Raw genomic sequence first — 27,858 nt, forward strand, 5'->3', positions numbered from 1 at the left:
TTCGAGGGTAGAAATCTTGTTGATTCAAACGGTGTATGCTGTTTGTTTCGGCTTTAGTTTCGACTCCTCGAATCGCGCGACTCTTAAAGTCGCTCTCTCGCGCTCGCGGTCGCGATTAGGTCGCTTACGAAACGCTCGTCCCGCTCGAGATTCACCACGTATGCTCGACCAACAATTCGTATATTGTTGGAAGACTACGTATTGCACAAAATCTCGAGCCAAGTCTTAAGTAAGTTTCAGGCTTCGGCAGGACCGCCGAAGAAAGAAAAGGCTCTATATGAGCTGAAGAGGCCCTAACAAATTGTTTCAAGAGTGGGCTACAACAAATGGCTTTTCATCTTCATCTTTGGATGATGATGGAAAGTCATTCCTGTTACTACTTTGTCACTTAACTCGTCTGTAGTTGTAGTTAGTTTATTTTTCTGGCTGGCTCACGTATGCATGTACTTGGTACATGATTGCACCATACATGCCAGCCATCCCTCCCCTGTATTCTGTTGGCTGGCTCACGTATGCATGTATACATGATTGCACCATACATGCCAGCCATCAGGGAAACTCGCGGTTTTAATATCCATAGAGTTGCGAATGTACAATAATCGCGTTTGCTTTTAGAGTTGCGAACTGTTATTTTTCGCGTTGCCTTTTCAGGGTAGTGTTGCGACTTGACACGATACGCGATTGCTTTTTTGCAAACTTAGGTACTGAACGTTTGCTTAAAAATAGCTTTGCGAATTATTGATAAACGCGATTGCTTGTAGAGTTGCGAAATACTATTTTTCGCGTTTGCTTTTCAGGGTAGCGTTGCGAACAATCACGATTCGCGTTGCTCTTTTACTCTTTTATATATATAATGGTTGTCAGCCGCGTTTGTAATTTTCATGTTATAAATTAGCGTTGCGATCTTGATCAATCGTGCGATTTTTTATTTAGCGTTGCGATATTTTCAATGCCCAAATTCTACCCCAATTGTAGTACTAGCAGTAGTTAATTTATTTTGTGGCCAGTACATGTGTATGTACATGTACCAATAGCCCCTGATTAAAGTTAGAGTTGCGAATAATACATAATGTTCGCGTTTGCTCGTAGAGTTGCGAACAAATATTCATCGCGTTGATATGTCAGTGTTGCGATTAAACGCGATTCGCGATTGATTTTATGCAAACCTAGGAATCGGGCGTTTGCTTTAAAACTAGCGTTGCGAATTTTTAGTAAACGCGATTGCAAATTAGAGTTGCGAATTACTATTTTTCGCGTTTGCTTTTCAGGGTAGTGTTGCGAATAAATACCATTCGCGATTACTTTTATTGTTATAAGTCGCGTTTGGAATTTTTTCTATTATAAATTAGCGTTGCAATTGGTGATTTATCGCGTTGTTGCCCCGTAGTGTTGCGATATTAAAACGTCTAACTTTATCCCCATATGTGCCACTCTATTGTAGTTTGAAGTAGCTCGAAGTAGTTAGTTTGTTTTATGCATGTATGTTCTAGCTACAACTGAAGACGCCAGCACCCGATCCAGCATTTTTGGGCAACGCGATTTGCATTAGCGTTGCGAAACATAAATATATTTCCATTAAAGATAGAGTTGCGAATATACAATAATCGCGTTTGCTTGTAGAGTTGCGAATTCCTATTTTTCGCGTTTCTTTTTCAGGTTAGTGTTGCGAATTCCATACGCGATTGCTTTTATTGTTATTTAAGAATAGCATTGCGAATTAACTAATCGGTTTGTTCTTAGCGTTGCGAATTACTATTTTTCGCGTTTACTTTTCAGGGTAGTGTTGCGAATAATTACCATTTGCGGTTGCTTTTATTGTTACAAATCGCGTTTGGAATTTTTATATTATAAATTAGCGTTGCGATCTTGACTTGTCGCGTATTTTATTAATTAGAGTTGTGATCCAATGCCCAAAAGCTGGCCAAAACGCTGGCTACTGCACCAGGATCATCAAGAAGCAAGCTGAGATTCTGCAAAGCCTCGAATGGCTCAACGTCATTATTAAAATTAGTGTTGCGCGTGATTGAATATGGGTGCACGCGATTTAATTAATAAAGGAACCCTGTTTGGTTCATTTAACGAATAACAAGCACCACTCGTGTATAGTTTTTTATTTTATAAATTAGCGTTGCGAAAGAAAGAATGGTCCACTTACGGTTTGTTTGAATTTAAGACGAATGGACGTTTATTCCAACTATCTGAAATACATATATTTTTCCAAAAGAAATACTGCTTGAAAGTACTGTTGTAAATAGACCAATTGTTTTATTCTTTATAACGTGTTAATATCTGTAATTTATGTGAATGTATTTTTATTACAGATTTGTGATGCATTAAAAAGTGCTATATTATGATTAATTTTATTGTAGATTGAATTTATGATTCCAATATATTGTATACATATATCTATATCACTAATTATTCATTATTAGAGTTGGTAATTTTTACGGGATATAATAACCTTTGCAACCCAATTGTTATTTATAAATAGTGAACTTTTTATAAATATTCTGTATTCTTTACATAAATCAAAGTTTGTTCGCGATCATTGTTTTAATTGATGGAAAATAGAATGCTTGCATCGAAAGGGTATACAAATTGCAATTCGACATTTCATATTGAGAATCGTAGAAATGTAGAATCGACATTTTCGTTCGTTATTGCTTTTTCTGTACGAACCTAATTTAGTTTTCAATACAGTAAAATATAATTATTGCAATGTATACGTCTTGAAAAATTTTTCATTTCATAAAAGAAACGAAAAATAAAATCTACGGTAATAAATGAATACAATTTTCGATCAATTTGGTATTTATCTTAACACTGAGACGAATTTAAAATTTCATTCAATTTCAATTACGTAATATTTATGTTTTTAAACTTTTTATTATAAATTTTTACTCGTGGAAGCTTTAGTTCAAATATTAATTTCATAATATCATTTTTAGTATGATCGGTTACCATTAATCTATCTTGACGGTATATAATTATTTTTTTCTGTGCCCATTAATACACTTTCATTTCAGCTATTAATCCTTTGAACAAGTTCTTGTTACAGAATATACATATAATCATTGAAGAATGGAATTGAGAATGGTACACGGATTCCATCTTGATCGTTCTTAGAGAAATATTTCATACAATTCTATTTATTGGATATGAATTTTTGTTTCAGGGAAACATCGTGGGATTAACAAAGACACCAAGAAGAAAATATTTCCTCAGATTTCTTTGTTTTATATCGGTTATATTTATTGCATATGAGTGTATGTTTTAGAAAAACATCGTGGGATTGACGAAGACACAAAGAAGAAAATATCTTGTCATATCTTCGTTTTATATCGGTTATATTTATTGCATATGAGTGTATGTTTTAGAAAACCATCGTGGGATTTATGAAGACACCAAGAAGAAAATATTTCCTCATATTTCTTCGTTTCCACAGATTGCGTTAGAATATAAGTACAAATGTATATAGATTATAAGGTAAAGAAGCGTTCTCCAGCGTTTTAATAAATACTACCAAAGCGTGCGCGTACATTTAAGTACGAATTATTAATATTAAGGTACATATTGGTATTCTAATATGCAAGATCCATACGTAGAGTTGCACATTCCAATTTTGTTTCTAAAAAACATGTGGTGGTTTATCTCACATGTATCAACATTTTGTTAGGTTTTCGATCTCTTCATCAGTCAGAGTTCGTACGTGCAGTTGCACATTTAAATTTCGCTTCTAGAAAATATGTGTATCATCTCACATGTATTGACATTTTGTTAGGTTCTTCGTCTCTTTATTGGGCAGTTCTTTTAAGAACTCTCCCTTTGTAGCTAATTTCCAACTTTTCGATAGCTTCTCTCTTAGATAGGTATTCGAATTCCTCGCCAAAGGAAGGGTGGTTGGGGCGAGGCTAGGGTGGGTCTCCATTCGCAGCAACCTCCACGTGGTGAGACCTGGGGATTATTATTTACTATGTAATTAATAATTATATTAATTACATAGCAAATAATATGAGCTAATGGCTGCGTTCTTCTTATAGTTTCACATACCTTCTTCACCCCGGTTTGCGGTCTGATAACACCAATTTTAAGTCGCAAATACATTTTTACCGAGTTATTTTTTAAATAAACGATACATTACAATTCAAAATAAAAAATAGAGGATTTGCGGCGTATTTATCAATGAGGTACATTCTTACGTATTTTAATAATCTTGGTATCTTTAAATGATCTTAATTGATTGGTTACTCCAATGAAATTAATCGATTGGTGCTCAATTCTGGACTGTACAGCTTTCATTTCGTTAAAAAATACTAAAATTTATGTAATTTCAATTTCTAAATCTGTTGGTAACATTGCGAGTGACACGAAAATGGTAATGGGGCTCTAGATATGATTTAAATAGGAAAATGAATTGCTACAGAAATAGATTACTACTGATTTTTCCCGCTATGTTTTTCAATAACCGTATCAATTTGTTACACAGAATCAAATGTTATATATTTGACTTAACTTTAATTCATAACGATTGAAAATGGAATTTTTCAGTGTAGGAAGTTTATTCGTATTTTGTTTTAAGGCACCATCAATTTTTTGTATTATTTGATTAATTGTAATTAAACGATAAATGGAATTGAATGTAATTGAACAATAAATGGACTAGAGTTCCTCAAAATAAATATTTAGTACGCTGCAACATTAATTTGCTATGTGTAGAAATGCCCCAGTCGCTTAAATTTTACTGTGAAAGACAGATATATTCAATAGTTCAGTGACGTAGTTAATTTTAATCGTTCCCGATGCCACAGTAAGTATTCAAAGATTCATATTAGGATTCCCTTGTCACCAATGACCACCGTGGGGCAGTCAACCTGTTACTTTCATCCCTGATCTACCTTACTCTAATGCTTTCCCCTCGAAGAAAGGAGACGACGCTTGACGTCAATGACTTCCATCGTTAGCAATACAGACGTAGTAATAGGCTTTCGGAGAGTCGGGAAAATCACTACAACTACTACTGTTCGATTTTAATTCAAACTTGGATTCGTCAATCCAAATGATCGATTTCCAGAATGAAATTAGTTTTTTATAATAATCTTGTGCAAATTTTAACCGCTTCAATGCGTTCACTTTAGAAATATAAGGACGTTTTCTTGAAATTCGACCGTATAGTCAATGAAAATCCAAACTAACCTAGCGAAGAAACTCTATATTTATGATAACCTATGCAAGGCGGATCGCAGCCAATTTGCTAATATTATTTAGTTTTTAATTAATAATTGCATTACCCAGCTAAGAGTGATGCGATTATTAATTAAACGCTAAATAATATTACCCAGATCTCACCACGTGGAGGTTGCTGCGAATGGAGATCCACCCTAACCGAATCCCATTCACTCTCCATTAATAAAGAGCTTCTGAGACCAACGATCGTTGGTCGAAGAAGAAACAAACGAAAGTGCAACCAATGTAAGATGCACAACCAACAAAGAGAGTTGAAAGAATTTTCTAAAGAATTTGTCTTCAAATAAAAATAACCTGCCTAACATAATGGTTAACCAAACACCTACCTAACTATAAATCTAAATTCGTATATTATATCAAGAAACAATTCTAAATTCGCAGCCATTAGCTCGGTGTCACCCACGAAGAATAACTTTTCTATCGTGGGTGACACCGATTACCAGGTCTCACCACGTGGAGGTTGCTGCGAGTGGAGACCCGAAGGGAGGTAGATGGAATCAAAGTTCCATCGATCTCCCTTTTACATTCTTACAGGCTAGATTACCAAACTAGAGAGATAGAAGGAAGCAATGTTCCTTCGATCTTCTAGTTTAGTTGTACCAAGTAATTATTTCGTTTAAAAAAGGATGAAGCTAAATTATGGGAGACGCGACGCGACGCGATGCTGAACCGTGCAGCAGATCTTCGGATCGAATCAACACTACCCTTAGTAGATTGATTTCTATTTCTAGAAATCGATCTATCATTGGCAGGCAACTAGATCTTTCGGACAAACTGGACGGCCGATCACATGTTTCGTACGACGAAACAGTGGTGACCGAAGCAAGAAACGAGAGAACGAGTCGAGAGAAGCTACTTGTTAAATAATTACTTGGCAACATTGGGAGACGCATACAATAGGGACTTAAAATTAACGTCGAAGCTCAAGTCTAGTCAAGTTGAAGCTAAAATTCGGACGATAGAAGGAAACAAAGTTCCTTGATGTTAGTTGTACCAAGCAATTATGTGGTTAAAAAGAGGGATGAAGCTAAATCGTGGGATACGCGACGCGACGCGACGCGACGCTGAACCGTGCAGCGGATCCGAGGATCGAACCTACTGCCCTTGCTAACTCGATCTCAACAAGAAAACAGAGAACTGCAACTCCGAATCGAGGTCTCCATTTCTCCAACGCAACCCGCCGGGAGCCCGAAGGACCCGACTTAGGCTGTCTGACAAAGAGAGAGTACCTGAGACAGAGTCGACTTCCGCTGGAAGGTATGCGTTTCCGCAGAATACGGAAACTCCATACCTTCCAGCGAAGTGCCGTTTTCCCTCAATCAAGCTTACCAAGGGAAGGCGATTAGATCTTTCGGACCAGATACACGGCCGATCACATGTTTCAATCGATGAAACAGTGGTGACCGAAGCTAGGATCGAGGGAACGAGCGAGGGAGAAGTTACTTATTGAATAATTGCTTGGTAGGACTCGGAAATATGTACAATAAAGAAATCTTCGACGTTAATTTTAAGATTCGCGACGAAGCTTAAATCTAATCGACTTAGAATTAAATGTCCCTCGGCGGTTGTGGCGTCTTACTTCGATGTCCCTGCGAATAATCTGAAACTAAAATTGATACCGATATTAGTGACATACGAAAGGGAATTTAATAAACACCATGCAAACTAGACGAAGCGATGGAATAATTTGTCGTGCTGATGTACCGAAGAGTGAGAATCTATAAGATTCTCGATGCTAAACCTACCTAAGGAAATGTACAAAATTTACACATGATACAAACAAAGTATTCTACCTATACTTGCGTAACGAGAGATAAATAGAAGGAGAGATAATGTCGAAGTAAAATAGCAAACAATTTCAAAAATTATCTGAAGAACCATACAAACGAAGACGAACAGAAACAAAGATTGAGCAGAATTGAAAATCCAACGATGAAATCAAAGAATGAAAATATCCAGCAATTAAACAAAATATCTTAACGAAATAGAACAAGAATAAAAATCTTATTCTAAATCCAACGATGAAATCAAAGAATGAAAGTATCCAAGAATTAAACAAAATATCTTAACGAAATAGAACAAGAATAAAAATCTTATTCTAAATCCAACGATGAAATCAAAGAATGAAAGTATCCAAGAATTAAACAAAATATCACAGCGAAATAGAACAAGAATAACAATCTTATTCTAATTAGTGACATCAAAATTCCTAAAATAGTATACAAACAAAATTCACAAAATAATATGCAAACAAAAATGGTATATGATTCGACACAATCATGGCAATTCAAACAATAAGGCAGTAGTAGAAATAGAGGAGGACAACATAATAATCAGATAAAACCGGACAGTCAAAGAACATTGAATTATGACCAAACAAATAAAATAAACTGGTCAATTTTGTGATAATAATATAAATAAGTAAAGTAGGCTTACTATTTGTTGAGTATTAAATTACCATTACCAAGGAAGCACCAAAGGTCCAGCTGTAACACAAGAAACGATTCGTAATTTAGCAAAAGCAATGGACAGTTCCATAACGTTCAGTTGGTATCAAACAACAAAATAGAAATAGGGAGAACAATTTTAAATAGTTCTTACCAGTGGTCATCACGGTCCGGCACTGGTCAGTAGTGGTCAGTAGTGGTCAGTAGTGGTCAGTTCTGGTCAGTTCTGGTCACTCCTGGTCAGTTCTGGTCACTCCTGGTCAGTCCTGGTCACTCCTGGTCCCCAGTGGTCAGCGCTCCACGAATGGCCTGGTTTAGGCCCGCGAGACCCGATCTCCCTGGATGCTCCAGGAGTACTGAAGAATTTGTCCAGCGATAGTCTTCGAGTGGGGAAGTCAAAGAGTGGGGAGACAGTGTCAACGTGAAGAGTTAAGAACCGCTTGGTCTAGAGAACAACCCTATTTCGATTGGTCCCACCTCTTGACCATTTCTGGATCTTCACTGGACCGTTGACGTTGAGGTCAACCTCACTGTTGACCACCAGTGACCATAAGTCATAAGTTAGTCATTGTTAATCATCGACCCATTAAAACCATTACAAAGATTAAAGCCTTCTTACGAGGATCTCCTTACAATTTGATGCATGATCTTTTTAACATTTTGTTCCACTTTGGAAGAGTGTATCTCATGTTATAAGACACTCATAAAAATGCCTGGACAGTTGAGACTCAAAATCGTATGCAGGTTGACACAAATCGGATTTTAGCTGTTTCGAAAGCAAGAAAGAAAGAAAGACCCACATTCGCCTTCTTTCTTGAATTCCCGAAGCTGTCCAAAGCGCTTAAGCTCACGTACATATGGCTGTGGATTGGTGTGCGTAAATGGAGAGATAAGCTTACTCTGGGCACCGGTCTGCCGTCTGATAACACTATAATGAATCAATTTTTAGATTTATCAAGACACATATGTATAACCTCCGTATCTGTAGTATTACTCATTTTCTATTCGTTAATTTTTGTTAATACATGTCTTTTTGTACATCAGTTCGAACAATTGCCATACCGAGCGAAAAATTTGGAGGTGATTTTAGCGTCCTCGTCAGTTGAGAAACTAATCACTGAATTAGTGTTGATGGGCAGACAGTTGTAACGTGTGCTTAAGTACATGTGAGTTGACTATTCAGGGATTGAAATTCATTTCTAAATCTGTTGGTGATGTTGCGAGTGCACGAAAATGGTAATGGGGCTCTAGAGCCCCAGAAAAATGGGCCGAAAAAATACATTGGTTGAAAGGTCTACTCGTATATTATAGGCACAGACGAGGTATATGAGTAGACTTTTCACCTTATGGACTTTCGCGGTCGAATCTGACTGCCATACCGACCTGAAAATTCGGAGGTGATTTTAGCGGCCTCTTCTCATGGATGGCGGTCAGTTGAGAAACTATTCACTGAATTAGTATTAATAAGTAAACAGCTGTAGTGTTTGCGTAAATATATGCGAATTGACTATGGGGGGATTGCAAAGAATAATCGAATATTAATTATCAGACGGCAGACCAGGTGCAGAAATTTTTCACAAACGAGAAAGGTCCAAAAATTATTTTTGGTTGCAGGAGTCAATTACAATCATTTTTGGTCAAGAGACATATCCCCGAAATCCTACCCCCTTTCGAGAAAAAAATTCGTGTAGGTGTGAAATTTTTCGACAAAATTAAAAAATTTAAAATCGTTCTAAAAAAATTATTTTTAGTTACGGGGGTCCATTACAATCGTTTTTGGTCAATAGACATACCCTCGAAATCCTAACCATTTTCGAGAAAAAAATTCCTCAACGAAAATATAATTTCTGGCCAGAAATGTCTGCCCGAATTTTCATGCGAATCTTTAAAACGTCATAACTTCTGAACGGATTGGACGATTTTAATGTTTAAAAAAGCAAACTACGCGTATTTTGGTGGAGAATATGTACAAATCGCAAAAATGTTCGAAAAGTTGGTCCTTGACTCTGCAAAATGAGAAAAACCCCATAAAAATGGTCCAATTTTCAAACAGCCATAACTCCTACAATTGTGAATATATTTCAATGAAACTTTTACCTGAAGTAGAGCTCATGGGTACCTACAAAAAAGTATTACACAACTTTTCTGTAAAGCGTCAAACAAAAATACTAAAAATGAAAAAGGAATTTTGAAGAAAAATCGACAGGGGGTAGGTGCCTAAATTTCTCGGCGAAAAAAAAATATTTCAAATCGTTCTAAAAAAATTATTTCTAGGTTCTGGGGTCAATTACAATCATTTTTGGTGAATAGACATACCCTCGAAATCTTGCGCATTTTCGAGAAAAAAATTCAGTACGGTCGGAACTTTAAACGTTAATAACTTTCATTTCGTTAAAAAATAATAAAATTACTGAAATTTCATTTTTTGTCTCACTTCCTCTTGTGTTCATTTTTAAATCTGTTGGTAACGTTGCGAGTGACACGTAAATGGTAATGGGACTCTAGAGCTCCAGAGAAACGGGCCGAAAAAATACATTAGGTGATTACTCATATACCTCGTCGGTGATATAGGTCTACTGTGGTAATACCACCACCGACGAGGTATTACCACAGTAGACCTATATCGCCGACGAGGTATTTGTAATGTTACTCGTCTGTGGTAAAACAGTTCGCGGGTACTGCGTCGGTAAAATAGGAAGTGAAAGTATTGCCACAACTAGTGATTTTCGAGCGGCCTCTTTGTTCGAGTTCAAAGAGCGATGACTGGAAACTGTACTCAACTGAACCATCGAAATCGGTAAGGTTGGCAAACATGAAAAGTCCCTTCCAATCCGGATGATACAAAAAAGCATTACTTGCAACGTCTATTTTATATCTTATCTGTGGTATTAGATCCTGGGGGGTCAGGTAGTGACTCGCACCTTCCCCCACTCTTCAGTATTCCTCATACTGTACCGGAAGGGTTACCCCCCTTCGCATACGTCATTCAAGAGAGGCTACTCCGACGACTACACCGATGTTGTCCGAAACCGAATGGGAGAACCCATCGGGTTTTCGTTCCCTATAGCAATTCTGTGTCTGTCAACGTAAAACGTAAGTGCTTTGACCGCGTTTGAACTTCACAAATAACTATAGTTTCAAGGCTTCTAAGATACTTTATAGGAAGCTGAATAGCTTATAAATATAATAAATAGTTTTAAAAAAATATACTTTGTTCAACCATCTTATTTACAACGCATATAACTAATCGTAAATTTATTTAACAATACAATAACCAGTATGCTAATTTTTTTGATACATATACTATAAGTTATAAAGTTATGTAAATATTATTTTAAAATATTGAATGTTTCTAGTTTAAAAAAAAATGATAACAATAGTAAAACTTTAACGGTAGCGAAGATAGAGAATAAGTTTATAAAATGGAAAATCACGTGAACATACGTTATCTTGAACATATGTATTTATTTCGTTTGAAATCGAGCATGAAACAGTATTTTTTCCAGTTCCTAATACAAAATTTTTGTAAGTAGAAAAATGTTAGCATTCGTTGCAATGTAAAACAAGATTAACTGATTACTCTATCTTGATTTATTTAAAAATCATTGAAATGGGTATTTACCAGGCTCGCATAAGTATGTCACTTTTTCCTTTTCACCGTGAAAAAAGAATTAGCGCGTGAAAAGTATTTCTGTAAGCAAAGAGGCCATGCCTGGCCACTATCGAGCTACGTTAACGATAAAGAATAAATTTCTGTACTATGAAGTTCAAAGCATGTAAAGTGTCAAAGAGCGATGTTACATTTGTTTACAATAATTACTACGTACTTCTGCGTTCACACAATTTCGAAGATGAAATAAAATACATGAAAATATACATTCCCAGAAGAACTGAGTAGAATCAGGAAATACTTTTCATCGACTGTTTAATTCTACTCAATTGAAAAAATTACAACTTTTAAACGATCGATTAACACTGTTAGTTCTGTCGAAAGAATTCCCGCCAAAAATCTACTCGTTGCCAAAATCCTATGATCAGCAATTCAGCTATCTTAATTCACAAAATCACAACATTTTAAATACTCTAGAATTAGATAACTATTTTTTACATAAGTTTTATTGAAACTCATTCCACTTCTGGAGTCTTTGCTGACCTTACGAATTCTTAAAATTATTTCTGTAATTCATTTTTCTTAATACGTGGATCTATATTTATACCTGTCAAACATAATCGTGCGTCTAATATCTGTACATGCCTTAATCTACAAAAATTAATCAATAGAGACATGTTCTGTCGTTCATTAAAATCACTCACGAATAGTACATCTTCAAAAACAGTGTTTAATTTATTAATATAAATGCATACAAGTTTACAATTGTTAAATATTTAGTAACGAACGTGTTCAAAAGCAGTGAATATTTATAATTTTGCTTTGTGACGCGACTGTCATCCTTGAACTATCACCACGAGCATGTCCATAGTCTAAGTAGATAAGGACTTGCTACTTAGACAGCTATAAGCTTATCGCTTCTTGAAAGCGAAGCGTGCTGCATTTCCTACAAGAAAACAATGTCACGATAACCGCGCGTCTCCCGACTTTTTCAACGAAAAATGTTACGTTCCAAATAATAATTTAAATAATACACACAATATTTTACCATAAAGATCGTCCAAATCAAACATAAATTATTATTGTCGCCTATCACTCGTCGATCAAGATGTTGCATCGAACCGAATGACTAATTGCTGAGGTGCACGGATTCTCGAATTTACAAGCTCGAGACGAGTCGGGAAAAATCGGGAAAAACTCTCAAAATAATGATGCGCGTCGAGATTACAAAAACAAAGAATTAGAGTAGGGGTAGTACAAAGTTTCTTAGTGACTATGAGTACAAGTCCAAATGTCGATTCCTATGACTAACGATGATACCATTTGCTTAAGATTATGCTGTTATCACGCTAGACTAGATGCACCAAATACGCGCTGTTATTTACAAAAGATTGTATCCGAAATCATCTTGAAAATAAGTTGGGGAATCCAGACGATGAGATAAATTCTATTGAATCAAGAATCACAAACTACAAACGTATTTATATGAACAAGTAAAACCATAGAAGATGCACACTTTCATCGGAGGGGGCTACGAATATATTGAAACTCTTGTTGAGGAATAATTGATAGTAAAAATGTTTTATAACTGAATTAGCACGAATCCTATCAACATGCCTATGCTCGTTGTTTGTCTTCTCTTCTCGATAGGGCACGCTCGAGCCTCAAGCCTTTTACATACAGATAGACTATACTGTATCATACTGTTATGTATGAGTTTTACTGACCCGCCTCAAACTTCGAGAATTTCGAAAAACCGCGCACCCCTGGTTAATTGTCCTCCAACGATCGAAGAGTAACGTCCGCCCTAATGATCCCTTTAGGTTCGCAGCCACGTGAAGGTGTCACTTGGTATACCACGCCAGCTCGGAACAGTTCACTGCACCGTTTTCGCCCGCGATACCAGCAGTGAAACGACCGCAAGAATCGACAGAACCAGACACCGTGTAAAACTCGTCCCGTTTCAGAACGTATCGTGACAGTAAACCAGATCTACCTCCCCCACGCGACGTCCCTTCCCCTCCGAGGAACAAAGTCTACTGGTGGGGGTAAGGTACATCGTCCTCGTGGTATCCCGAACGTTGTGGGGTAGAGACCCGAGGGGAATGGAAACGGGCAGAGATGGTCGCGGAACTCGATAACGCAGGCCTGCCCCGTCTAATTACTCGTATTTACTCGCAGAAGGAGAAGAGGACGGCACAGAGCGACGTAGAACACGAAGAGTCCGAGGTAGTAGGCACGAGGAAGGTCGTCTGAGAGGAACGAGCAAAAGATGGCCTGTCCGGAAAGGCCGGTCACGGTGCTCGCCGTCTCCCTCGTCTACCTTCTGGCACTCTTCGGTGAGTTACCAGGCTGTGTTGGCCCGCCTGCTTTCTCTTCCTAGCCTCGCCGAGACCTCTGGCCTCTCTCCTGCCAAGTTCCCGGGTTTGGCATGTTTTTCGATCACGCGCGCTGGAAATCGCCTCAGTATAGGACTAAAATCGAGAGAAAACGGGTACCGCGTAGCCCCTCTTTCACTGTTTCTAGATCATTTTTTCTTAAATTATTCGTAAATAAATGAAGAATGAAAAAATATTTAAATAACTATTGAAACGTCGGTTTAAAGTATAAAGTATAAAATACGAAAACAGCTATAAGCCCCGTCAGTATTTATGTTAAAAGAATACAACAAAATTAGTACGTTTTATATATCATTTTATGCGATAAAAGGCAGAAAAATAAATAGTTTTCCATTAAGTTAATAAGCAACTTCTTTTCATTCTGTGAGTAAGTTTGATATATAAAGCAATCGTTAATAGCTTTATGTTATCAATATACAAGAAAAAGAAATATCAATTATACGTGTATTAGTTTACGTTACTAATTTACGTCTTTCGCCGGGGACTCGATAACTATTGTTCAGGCTAGGCGCGCCGCTGTTTTCCAATGCGCATGACCAAAAATCATGCCAAATCTGCAACTATACTTTCCTGCTCAACGTCATCCCCGCTACTTTCGAATTTTGTCGCCGATCAAAGTCGATCGTTAACGAAGATAGGCAAAATTCTTATCTAATCACAAATTCCAAGTGACGATAATCAAATGAAATTGTTAAATAAAAATGAAAATTTCAATCACGGAATGAAATATTTCACAATGGACAAATATCGAATAAAATTTTGTTCATCTTCGTTCATTAACTCATTGAAAACTTTTTGATTCGTTCGTAAATTCACTTACAAATTAATATTCGTTAAAAGAATTTTTACACCTAAAAATTAGTACGTATAAAATTTGTATTCGATATTCACGAATAAAATTTACTCGACTCTACCCCCTCAGTGCGCTGATTAAAAGTTGTAATATGTTTGCTCCAGTATAGTGTACCTGACTCCGACCGTAACTTAGGTAAATACAAGTGATATACATTCTTTTCTTTATACAGACTGTTATTCGTAGTACCACTGGCCAGAGGGTAATTTCTCGTGAAAAAACAAATCAAAAGAAACTCGAAAGAAAGAATAAAATTTGTTCATATGAAGCTTCGTTTTCAAGAAAATCGAGTTTGAAAATATAGATTCGAGTTGAGCATTGGTATAAGTAGAAACATTGAGTGCCAGCCAAATCGTATGCAATCGTACGCGTATAAAGCTATTTTTTAAATACGATTGTTCGAAAATGAAACATTATTTTCTCTTGCTGTTTCCCCATGACGCAATAGCAAACAGACAGAGTCAACTAAGTTTTATTTATATTTGTTTAGTACTTAGCCAGTTGTTCCCTAATGTATACAGGAAAGATTAGTGATGGTTTATTCAAAACCAGTTCCGTGAATTTTAAGTTAACCCGGAACAAGTAGACGAAAACTAAAAATGTGTAATTCGGTTTAGATACTCTATTAAACATATAATAAACTATAAATTAAATTTTATAATTACAAAGTTACAATTTTATTTGTGTAGATAAGGTAATAATATTATGCTAAAATTATTTATTCAATTTTAAAATGCCATTGAATCTTTAAACCTATTTTTTCAGAAACCCCAAAAGTAGGCATACATATGTCTACTGTAAACCATCGATACTTTAGTTTCTGCAGCTTCATTTCATAATAAAATGTGGTATCTGCCTATTGGCTCTCCAGCATATTTCTTTTAGGGAATCGTGGCACGTTCTTTATAATATTTCAATTTATGGTAACAGTTTTTTAAAAGTCAAATTAAACGTTTAGAAAACTTTTAGAAATCAAGAATAAATTAAGATAATATCGTGACCGACATCCAAACGCTTGTATAACGATATTCTGTACATTATCAACAAATATTAATGTACTATTTACGTCAAAATAGTTAGTAATAAACAAGAAACGTAAATAACCAATAAATTCAAATAGTATTTCGATTCTCTTCGTAATTTCGTTTTTCCTGGTGTTTGTCAGAGTTTCCAACCGGTTGTTTGTCTTCTCTGAACGACAATGTGCGAGGTTGTTTTTCGGTTTTGCATGAAATTGAGTGGTATTTTAATTTCTGGTATCAAGTGCTATCATCGTGCAAGGTTTAAATCAGGTTGTGCTTTTCAAGTTCTAAACTAGGTTGGCTTGTATCAATTACACAGTCACTTTGTTCGTTACTTGCTAGTTTATTTCTTTTTTGGTAATCGACCTCGTGCGTAGTTGGTTATCGAGGTTACAGCCTTCAGAAAACTCGTATCTATTCGATGACTCGCAGTAGAATGAAATATTTGTTCTCGTTATTCGTCATTGGTGCACGCGAACGTTAAAGGAAAAAGATACTTTTACGCAAACTAGTTGAAATTTACTTTAAAAGAATGTCGAGGGTCACTTTTAATTGGGATTTTTATTTCTTTTTGCAGGTTCCTACTGTCGAATGGCACCAGGTAAATAATTCATTTACTTCAAAGTCGTATGAAATTACGATTGAACAGATACGTTCCGAATAGAATGTTAATAATGTAGGGCAAGGTGTTTTAACATAACAAAATTTAGCAACGTAAAACACATTTATAATGTTACACGATTGTGGGTCTGTAAAATAGGAAGGAATCCAAGCCTGTTTGACTAGACACTTGATCCTAAGCTATCAACGGGAGCTTAAGTATTTATGGTTCAACATCATTCCGTTCTGCTTTGATATTTCTCGCTCAAAATAGAAAATTCAACCCGAAGTTACTGTTATTCACGGTCAAAACACTTGCGCTGGAAGAATGTAATAATTTGCAATATAAAATACTGATCGTATCTTTATTAATGGACATCGCAATGCCCGATACTTGTTAAAAGAAAATTAAAAAACTTAATGAATATAAAACTGAAATTTGTTACCATATAATTGGAATTTATTATAAAGGATAATTTCACGAATCGCAAACTCTGACGGTGTTAAGTAAATATAAAATGATAAACTTATGCATCGATCCAACTGTTTCATCTAATTTTTATTCGTTCTTATTATCAACGAGCAACTTCATGATTGGCATTTATCCTCCGTTTAAGACTTACCTTTTGTTTCATTAAGCGGTAGCAATTTCTGACATTTCTGTGTCTGTGTCGTGTAGCAGGGACTCTGTGAATTAACGGTGTCTATCGTTAGATTATGCGGATGTGCGTGAGTGCGTGCGTATGTACACGCAAAGGGGATGCCGGCTGCATACATCTCATAGTCGGTTTTAGAACAGCAATCCAGACTCTGACGTTTCTATACCCGTTAAATATGTGCAGATTCGTATACAGGGTAGTTCGAGAACACAAACTTCGATACAGAGTTTCGTACTAACTCTATATCGTCATTATCAACTGTAAATTGAGAGTTCAAAGTTCATTGACACTTTTTAACGGTTAACTGTTTCAAGTAAATAATAAAATTAAATATTTAATCAAAGACAATCGTGGCAAAAACGATTAATGAATTCCTTCTGAAATATATCTCAGAGTATCATCTTTTAATCGATAACAGTTGTGTCTGTTTTGATCGCACTTTTGAGTCACCGTGTATAGACGACCGTATGAATACATTTACTCGCGCGTGCACGACGCATAGCAAACACACGCACGTATATACGATCGCTTGCTGACAGAAGTATTCGCACGATTCCGCAATTTCAACCTGGACATTATTCCTTGTTGGGCGAGTCTTCGTTTTCTTGCTTTGGTTTTTCATATCACAAAGCAAAGCTAAATCGAAACAATTAATGGTAAATTGATTTCAGAGTATTCGCGCGTGTTAAATTCGCAGCTCAAAAAACGGCTTTGGCATTTAGCGCTATAATCGAATTTACAGTGTAGTTCTAATGTAAACTAAGTGAGCAAAGACGCGTACTATTTAACGATTACTATGTTCGGCAAAATGAACTGGACTAAACTTTAATCCTTTAAATATTTCTTTATTGCATGTACGTGGAAAATTTACGTACGTCAAGGGATTAAGAAAACGAAAATATCTCTTATAATACAGGGTGTTCGGCCACCCCTGGGAAAAATTTTAATGGAAGATTCTCTAGAGGCCAAAACAAGACGAAAATCAAGAATATCAATTTTTTGATGGAGGCTTCGTTAAAAAGTTATTAACGTTTAAAGTTCCGCCCGTTCTGAATTTTTTTCTCGAAAATGCGCAAGATTTCGGGGGTATGTCTATTTACCAAAAATGATTGTAATTGCCCCCCACAGCTAACAATATTTTTTTCAGAACGATTTGAAATTTTTTTTTTCGTCGAAAAATTTAGGCACCAAATTAGATTTTCGGTAAGGAATTTTTTTCTCGAAAGTGCGTATGATTTCGAGGGTATGTGTAATGACCAAAAATGATTGTAATTGACTCCCGCAACCGAAAATAATTTTGCCAGAACGATTTGAAACTTTTCATTTTCGCCGAAAAATTCCAGCACCTACCCCCTGTCGATTTTTCTTAAAAATTCGTTTTTCATTTTTGATAATTTTATTTGATGCCTTACAGAAAAGTTGTCTAATTCATTTTTGTAGGTACTTATGAGCTCTACTTCGGAAAAAAGTTTCATTGAAATATATTCACTATTGTAGGAGTATTGGCAATTTGAAAATTGGATCATTTTTATGTGGTTTTTCTCATTTTACAGGATCAAGGACCAACTTTTCGAATATTTTTGCGATTTGTACATATTCTCCACCAAAATACGCGTAGTTTACTTTTTTAAACATTAAAATCGTCCAATCCGTTCAGAAGTTATGACGTTTTAAAGATTCGCATGAAAATTCGGGCAGACATTTCTGGCCAGAAATTAGATTTTCGGTAAGGAATTTTTTTCTCGAAAATGGTTAGGATTTCGGGGGTATGTCTATTCACGAAAAATGATTGTAATTGATTCCCGCAACCAAAAATAATTTTTCCAGAACGATTTGAAATTTTTGAATTTAATTGTTAATAACTTTTTAACGAAGCCTCCATCATCAAATTGGTATTCTTGATTTTCGTCTTATTTTGGCCTCTAGAATCCCGCATTAAAATTTTTCCCAGGGTGGCCGAACACCCTGTATAATTGTACTATTCGCGAGAGGAAAGCTAAGTGTTTTCATGACCATGCTAATTTACAATCTACTAGTTCTCCTACCATTATACTCATTGTCGTTATCTTCGTCACTATACTCGTCCGAAATTTGGCAAAATACAATCTGATTACATGTTCCACGATAAAATTACGTGCAATCATACTGTAGCTACACGATAATTAGATAGTTTTTATACGCTTTAAAGATATACATTTTATATTTACATAATTGGACGCACACAGGAGTCACTACCTGCATTTAAAGAAACAAGCTAGTTTAAAAAAAAATATGAACAAGAAAGTAATAAGCAACATATTTTACAGGAATTTTCATTTTTCGTCGAGAAATCTTTACTGTTAACGATGGCCTGACGTATTCTGATGTTTTTTCAACTGTCTCTAATTTTATATTGTTCCGTGTTTTTGAAATTGAGCTCTTCCCACGAAAGTTCAATTGCGTTCAGGTTCGCTGACTGTGTTGACCACGTCATTTTCTTTGAGACACCCTCCGTTTCTTTTTGCAATAACAACCCACCATTACACGATTCAGACGAGTGCTTAGAGTCGTTATCCTGGTGCATAATAAAATTTCTGCCTATTAATATAAAACGGCGTGTTGTTTGAGTATCTGCTTATAGGCTGCCATTGTTATTGTATTTTCTACTTTTATACGCCCTCGTACTCCGGCTGTTGAGAAACATGCTATAACTGGCAATAAGACGTCGCTATGTTCGACAGTGGGAACCATAAACTCTAGCAATAGTTTTTCTTCTACAGATCAACGAACAAATATTCTGCAATTACTTATAATTCGAATTTATCGGACCAGATTCCTCTGCAAGTGTTACGAATTTTCGTCGAAAAGAACACTTTCCTGTCAGTAATACAGTTGATTAATCACCTTTTCACCATGGCCAGGCACACTAAATTTGATCTGTCATTATTAACATTTTAAACGGCAATCAAGTGCATCAGAGTTGGGGAAAATTTTATTCACAAATAACGAATACAAATTTTAAATGGATTCGTAAACTAACTTTCGCAGTTACGGACAAAATTAAGAGTAGAGGTAGGGAAAACAGATACAAATTAAAGTTAATCAATGTAGTATAATTGTTATGCACTTGAGTTTTATATATTATATATCTTTATGGTACATAGATTATTTAGTGAATAATTGAGATTAATATTTACATTTGTGTTGGTTATTGGTACAGTCATGCTCCTTATTTTATACAGAGTGTTCGGCCACACCTGGGAAAAATTTTAATGGGAGATTCTAGAGGCCAAAATAAGACGAAAATCAAGGATACTAATTTGTTGATTGAAGCTTCGTTAAAAAGTTATATTTCCGGTCACAAAGTATATTTTCGATAAAGAATTTTTTTTCTCGAAAGTAAGTAGGATTGCGGTGGTATGTGTAATGACCAAAAATGATTGTAATCGACTCTTGCAACCGAAAATATTTTTTTTAGAACGATTTGGAATTTTGTTTTTTGCCGAAAAATATAGGCACCCTACCCCCTGTCGATTTTTCTTAAAACTTCGTTTTTGATTTTTAGTAATTTTGTTTGTCGCACTACAGAAAAGTTGTCTAATACTTTTTTGTAGGTACCCATGAGCTCTACTTCAGAAAAAAGTTTCATTGAAATATATTCATAATTATAGGAGTTATGGCTGTTTGAAAATTGGACCATTTTTATGGGGTTTTTCTCATTTTGCGGTGTCAAGGACCAACTTTTCGAATATTTTTGCAATTTCTACATATTCTCCGCCAAATTACGCGTCGTTTGCTTTTTTAAACATTAAAATCGTCCAATCCGTTCAGGAGTTACAGTGTTTTAAAGATATACACAAAATTTTGGAGTGACATTTGTGGCCTGAAATTATATTTTCGGTAAGGAATTTTTTTCTCGAAAATGCATAGGATTTCGGGGGTATGTGTAATGACCAAAAATGATTGTAATTGACCCCCGCAACCGAAAATAATTTTTTCAGAATTAATTAAAAATTTTTTTTTTCGTCGAAAATTTTAGGCATCTACCCCCTGTCGATTTTTCTTAAAACTTCGTTTTTGATTTTTAGTAATTTTGTTTGTCGCACTACAGAAAAGTTGTCTAATACTTTTTTGTAGGTACCCATGAGCTCTACTTCAGAAAAAAGTTTCATTGAAATATATTCATAATTATAGGAGTTATGGCTGTTTGAAAATTGGATCATTTTTATGGGGTTTTTCTCATTTTGCGAGGTCAAGGACCAACTTTTCGAACATTTTTGCTATTTGTACATATTCTCCACCAAAATACGCGTAGTTTGCTTTTTTAAACATTAAAATCGTCCAATCCGTTCAGGAGTTATAGTGTTTTAAAGATATACACAAAATTTTGGAGTGACATTTGTGGCCTGAAATTATATTTTCGGTAAGGAATTTTTTTCTCGAAAATGCGTAGGATTTCGGGGGTATGTGTAATGACCAAAAATGATTGTAATTGACCCCCGCAACCAAAAATAATTTTTCCAGAATCAGTTGAAATTTTTTAATTTAATTTTTTAATAACTTTTTAACGAAACCTTAATCAACAAATTTATATTCTTGATTTTCATCTTATTTTGGCCTCTAGAATCTCCTATTAAAATTTTTTCGAGGAGTAGCCGAACACTCTGTATATTTTTTAGCAAAAAGTAAACGTTTTCTCGTGTTGACGTTGTTAATGTACGGTTTGCATTTGGATTTATACTATCTTAACCTTGTTTTCTGCAACTTCCGTCCTACTATTTTCACTGATGCACTTAATTTTAACATTTCACCAATATTTCGCCCGGAGATTCTTAGGTTTTGTCAACATTTAAGATTAATTTGGCGATCTTCTCTTGCGGTGGTACAACGTTTACATCCGCGTCCTTTTAAATTTTCAATAATACTACGTAGAAAATGTTTTTTATAATCTTTGTCGACCGCACTTTTAGAAAAACTGTACTAAACAGTAACTTAATTTATTTCGACGGTTCGCTATAATCAAATTACGAATTTGATTTGAAAATTCTTTTCTTACCGACATTCTGCTGTTTCCTTACAAATAATCTGTTTTATACTTACACATCAACCAAATAGTTCGTTCGAGACTACTGCGTGAGAGTGAAAAAATATACTTGGCGCTTGTTTACAATTGTCCACTTATTTTTGACCCTCGATAATCAACCAATGTTTTCGTTATGTACACTTTAATTCAACACAAATGTAAATATCAATTTCAATTACTCGCTAAATATTCTATCTACCATAAAAATATATGTGACATATGAAACTTAAGTGCATAATAATTGTTCTACATTGTTTAAATTTAATTTATACTTATTTCCTTTACCTGTCCAGTTAATTTTATCCACAACCGTATGTATCAGATCGCCAAGGGAAAAAGCAATGTTTCATGACTCAATCACTGCGTGATCGAGCATTCTATGTTACACGCACACTCACTTAAACATACGTATCGACAGACGGCGCGTTCGCGTCAACCCGCATGCGACGCACGCACACATTCGACCGGTATCCTGTGTGCCTCATCGATTTAGACGAGCGGTTCCGGAGTAACAATGTTTGTCAGTCGACGCGTGACTCTCGCCGGGTCACATTCCAAAATACTTTTCGGCCGGTCGTCGAAGCGTTTCGTCGAACGAGACAACGCTGAGACAATTCTACCCAATTTCCGACGCCACGATAACCATGTATTGGAGGCTGTGTATGATTATTCTTGCAGTGGCGGCAAGGCCAACCAAAGGCTGGGATATAGTGAGCGGCCTCAAGTACAAGATGACGACGACCTTGCTCTTCAGCGAGGCTGCTCCGACGAAATCCAGCGGGGACGTTGGCTTTCGATTGACTGGCGACCTGGACGTGACAGCCGTTTGGCAGGATCCCATCGACCAGGAAACCTTTCTGCTGAAGATCGAGGTACGAGAACGCTTTCTATCGAAGAAGAAATTACTTTTCTATCGCCGGATACCTTTGACACCGTGGAAAGATTGTAGTTGATTAGCGTCGATTGAAAGGAAGTTCTCGCGAACTTCTATGAATAGAATCGCATCGGCTGGATCCGTTACTAGAATACGATGAAGCTTTAATGCGCTGCCTTTCGGTTAAAGCAAATAACACTGAACAATCGCAAATACGCATTCTTCGTCCAAGCAATCTATTCTAGTCCCTGTTATTGAAACAGAAGCTAAAAGTGGAAATTTTGTAATTCATACCATTTGATCCCGTAGAATTGCCTTGCGTAAAATAAGATTGAAAACATTTCTTTCACGAGTTACCTTAAAAACGAATATATACTTCTCCCCTTATAAATGGTATATTTATCGAAAAACAGCGATAAGTATTGAGAGTGTCTGCGTTCCCGGCGTGGAACCGATAACCTTTCCTTCGCAAAAAAAGTAAACTGAAACGTATTCTCAGATAGTAAATTCGTCTCGCATTAAATGTCTTAAGTTTGAAAATTCACTTTCTGAATGCTAGAAGAAATTTAACAATTTAACATTATATAAAACAGATCAAAATACGAGTCAATTATTACAATGTCTAATGAAATGAAAGGTATAAGTCGATAGGAAGAGAATATTAATAGTAAGCACGTCGTAGAAGAACCTAATATGACATTACAAAATGTCGATCGTTAAAACGCGTCATTTTTCGCAGCTCCTGTCGCCTCAGCTATGGATCAAGTCCCGACGAACTCCAGAACCAGAGGGTTTCATCGAGCATTCGTCCAAGGTGGACGAGATCGTCAAGAAGCCGCTGTTCGTACTGTGGAAAAACGGCGACATAAAGTCAGTGTACATGGACCCATCGGAGAGCGTCTCCTCGGCGAATCTGAAACGCGGTCTGGCTAGTCTCTTCCAATACAAGGTGCTTGACGATGACGTTCAAGAACTGGACGCCTCTGGTCTCTGCAACGTGACTTACCACTCCCTGGGTCCTAACACCGTAGGAAAACGAAAGACATTTTGCAAGCATAGCAGTTTGCCGCCAAGGAAACGTCATCCGAATCCGTTGTTCGGCGTGAAACTCGCGAGCACTCGAAATTCCACTTACGAGCTCACGGAGTACTATTTACCAAAAATAATTCACGACGAGGAAACGCATAAAACGACATTGACCGTGAGATCTGGAGTCGGTACCATCGTTACGTCAAAAAGGACGCTCGAAAGAATACCAGACGTTTTGCCGACAAACATCGCGAAGATGGATACTTTGGAACAAGCTATCGTGATGTTGCTACCCGGATGTCACGAGACGAATATCGAGCTTCAATTGGAACCGTCCACTTGTCCGAACGATGTCTGTCAAACGGTTAGTATAAAATTAGTATCGAGTAGTTTCTTGAGGCAATTTTAATTAGCTGCTCAGAGATATTTAATCCTCCGTAAATCACTTCGAATACGAATTCTATTCTGACGGTGTATCGTGGTTTGAAAGATAAGGCGTGTATTTGCAGAGAAGGCACGGAAGATAAAGCAGTGGGATAAGCTGAACGATATGTCAACGACGACCATCGATTATCTGTAATCCTCGGTAGTCTGTTAAAGTTAGCTTTCAAGATTAGCTTTCGAGAAAATGAGCTTTAAATATCTTCCAGGCATGCATATAGTCGACCATAGTCGAATTAAAATTAACTGGCCGCTCAGGGCCACTGCCCCGACTGTGAATCATTTAAGATATGACTTATGCTTTTATGGCATGCTTGTTTGCACCTCTCTTTATTGAGGAAAAATGAAGGAATGGTTAATCAAAGAAACATGTTTACGATTACATTACTTGAGTGTAATATTCCTTAACAAATATTGAGAATCAACAATAATTTTCACCCTTGAATTAAATTTTCTATTTATGAAATTATCCAGAGGAAACGAATGTTGTTTACGTTCTTATTGGCTTTATCGTATCAATCTGAACAGATGATAGGTTGGTGACCTTCCTCAATATTCCGTTAATATTTCATGTTGATATAGAGATCGTTTCCTAGCCAAAACCAATAACACTTGAAGTCTAGAGAGGCTAGGATGTCTAAAATTATCTATGTTGACATTAGTAAGTTTGTATCTCAAACGCTTTCCGTCTTCTATTTGTGCGTGTCTAGAAAATGACTAATGAACAATATAAAGACAACGTATCGTGTACAGTAGAATCTTTTTTATCCTTTCTGTTATCATACACCACCATCGGAACACTCTAATATTCGAAGGTTCTATTATTATTATTAGAGATGGTTTTGTTCTATAGAACATAATATGTCCTTGTAGAATATCCCCCTCCTATTCAAACATTCTTCTATAACCATTAAAACTAATTCTGATAGTCACAATTTAGTATGAGACTGGCAATGTACGCGTATGCATCTAATAATAACATCAAAGCGAACCGTGTGAAGCAACAACAGAACAAGACGCGAAATAATTCATAAATTGAAAAAAAATCATCAAAACTACTGTTACTGGCACTAAAAACATTTTCATAAAGAATATTTAAATGCCATTGAAATCATTTATGCATATAAGTGTATAAAAAAAACTCGAATAAACATCAGGATTCCAGGTGTCGACTTTTTACAAAAAGCTTAACCTGTCTCGTAGCTTCGTCACAAAAAATGTAGAACTTGTTTAATATCGATTAATAATTATTCGTCACGCTAATTTATTTTTAGATCGAGCAAACGATCGAAGAATACCGCAGCGCTCTCGAAAGTAGCGCACTAGGTACGGGAAAATCCGCATCTGCATTTCTGAAGCTAGTACCGTTAGTCAAATCCACCTCGCCCGAAGAACTTCAAAAAATACTGAAAAGCCCGAGATATCGTCAACTGAAAACACAACTCCTGGATGTTATTGGTTCAGCGTCGACGTTGGCGGGTCATCAGGCAGTGATGAAGGTCCTCAGGCAAGATGTGGTAGGTGACGATACAGAAAGATACCTTTGGGCTTTGTCTCTGTCGCCGACTCCGAACGCGGATGTCGCGAAAGACGTGCTAAAGCGGTCCGAGGAAACGATTCAGAACGACAAAGTTTCCGAAACGTTGGCTCTGACCGCAGCAGCGATGTCTCGCCACCTAGAATCACAAGTTGCTGTCGAGAAAGCCAGAATCAGCTTGGAGATCGGGTTGGACAGTTGCACGGGAGAGGAGTGCAAGCTCAAGTTCCTCAGAGCTCTCAGAAACCTGAGAAGCGAAGCTGCGATCCCGACCCTATTGAAATTTGCAATTAGCGAGAACAAGGCGATCAGCGTGGCGGCTTGGCGAGCACTTTCCGCCCTCTCCAGGGACTCGATAACCCCCGAAGTGAAAATCGTCGCCAAGCGAGTCTTTTACCAAATCGGTGGCCCGAAGAGAGACAGCAGCGCCCGGACCCTGGCGTTAGATATCATTCTCGAGTCGAAACCGTCCAAAGAGGATATCAAGGGCCTGGTGGAATATTTGACCAGCGCGGATCCTGCGTACGAAGTTCGAAAATACTTGAGCCAGCGTTTGGAGCAGCTCTCCGAGAAGAACTCCGAGTTGGCGGCCTACCTGGACGAGATTCTGAGGAACGGTGGAACGAACGTGGTCAATTATAACGTATTTTCGCAGCGTGGTCTGAGCACTGCTTTCACGAGGAGGTTTCTTAGATCAGCCGACAGCAACGGGTCCCTGGTGACCGTCCAAGAGATCAAGTCCGGATTGCTGAAACGCGGAGTGGTGAACGTGGTCCTAGAGGTGGACAATCACGAAGAGGCATTGTTCTCTCTCGGGCTGTTCGCCGGTGGTCTGAGCAGCTTCGTCTCGACTTCGAACCAGGAAGAGGATTCGCAAGACAGTGAACAGGCTACTGCGGGAATGGAAATCGACTTTCTGGGCGTCGGTATCAGGCCGTTTGTCTTCTTCTCCGGCCAGGGGGAACTTATGAGCCACGTATGGTCTGGCACTGCCTCCGACCGGACTCCAGCGTTCCAAGCTTTGGCCTCCATTCACAATTACAACGAATACATTCCATTGGCCTCGGGTTTCGTGGCAGACACCGACGTTCAAGGCGCGGTGAGCTTCGATTTGGCGGGGCAAATACAGTTGAGCCTCTGGTCTAGGAACGCTCAGTCGTTGGTGGACCTGAAAGCCGGCGTGGTGATTCAAGGCGGCACCAAAGTCCGCTCTAATTTCGTGCAGAGCATCGCCGAGTTCTCGATGACGTTGGAGCCGAAACTGGAGTTAGCCACCGACGTGGACTTCTCCGGGCCAGTTTCTTCGTTGTGCATGAGGCTCAGCCAACCAGAGGACGACGTGAGGTACCAAGTTTATAAGATCGAGAGAATAGCTGGTAGCAGGCACAGACTGCGAAAGACTAGAAGAACGAGGATGCACAATCCGGGCAGGTCCTATTTTCTAAACCGGAAGAACAACGAGATGTGTTCGAAAATATTCAGTTAACTTTTGAAGACTAAACGATTGTTACCGGATGTAATAGAGTTTATAAAGAAACAGTTTTATGGAAAATATTGTTATAATCTATTCGTGCATTTTACGCAGCGTGAGAAACTGGCATCGCGTGCGTCCTACCTTGCGTGTGTGTTTATACATAGGTGTAATGTATTTTTGTACTGTAAATCTCGTGCGTGCGCGTTCCTGTGTGCTGCGGTCCATGGATAGGAAGCAGTGTTTCATTAATAAAAGTCAGTCGAAGTCATTCCGATTATCAATAGGTTTATTAGTTTTTAAACTGATTTAATGCATTTTATTTCTCTGTTTACGTGCTCCTGTATAATGACCATCTCTACTCGATTCTTCTGTTACTTTAAAAAACAAAGAAACCTAATATTAAATTTGTAAAGCGATTAATGGAAGAAAAGTAGAAATTCCAATACAAAGAGCAATTTTCATGGCAATTTTCGTTCAATTACAATTTTACATGCATTTGAGAAATATAAGTGAATATTAATATAAATATTGAAATTAATGAAATTTGAAATAACCCAATTTTATACATGACATATTTTTACTCAAATATTGGTAATGCAGAGACACT

General features: G+C 37.0%; 1 protein-coding gene across 3 annotated transcripts; it reads left to right on the forward strand.

Moving 5' to 3' along the window:
* The first annotated feature begins 10,346 nt into the window (after positions 1 to 10,346).
* Positions 10,347 to 27,556, forward strand: Mtp (microsomal triacylglycerol transfer protein). 3 transcript variants are annotated; one of them, XM_076779158.1, is made up of 7 exons: positions 10,347 to 10,784; positions 13,125 to 13,349; positions 13,483 to 13,640; positions 16,153 to 16,176; positions 22,575 to 22,768; positions 23,510 to 24,163; positions 25,515 to 27,556. In XM_076779158.1, the coding sequence occupies exons 3-7, from the start codon at positions 13,574 to 13,576 to the stop codon at positions 27,261 to 27,263; spliced, it is 2,688 nt and encodes an 895-aa protein (XP_076635273.1). In that variant the 5' UTR covers positions 10,347 to 10,784; positions 13,125 to 13,349; positions 13,483 to 13,573; the 3' UTR covers positions 27,264 to 27,556. The 3 variants fall into 3 exon arrangements, with proteins under 3 accessions (XP_076635273.1, XP_076635276.1, XP_076635274.1); XM_076779161.1 differs by lacking the exon at positions 16,153 to 16,176; XM_076779159.1 differs by lacking the exon at positions 13,125 to 13,349.
* Positions 27,557 to 27,858: the final 302 nt, after the last annotated feature.

This window comes from Colletes latitarsis, chromosome 11, assembly GCF_051014445.1.
Source record: "Colletes latitarsis isolate SP2378_abdomen chromosome 11, iyColLati1, whole genome shotgun sequence".
NCBI classification, from domain to species: Eukaryota; Metazoa; Arthropoda; class Insecta; order Hymenoptera; family Colletidae; genus Colletes; species Colletes latitarsis.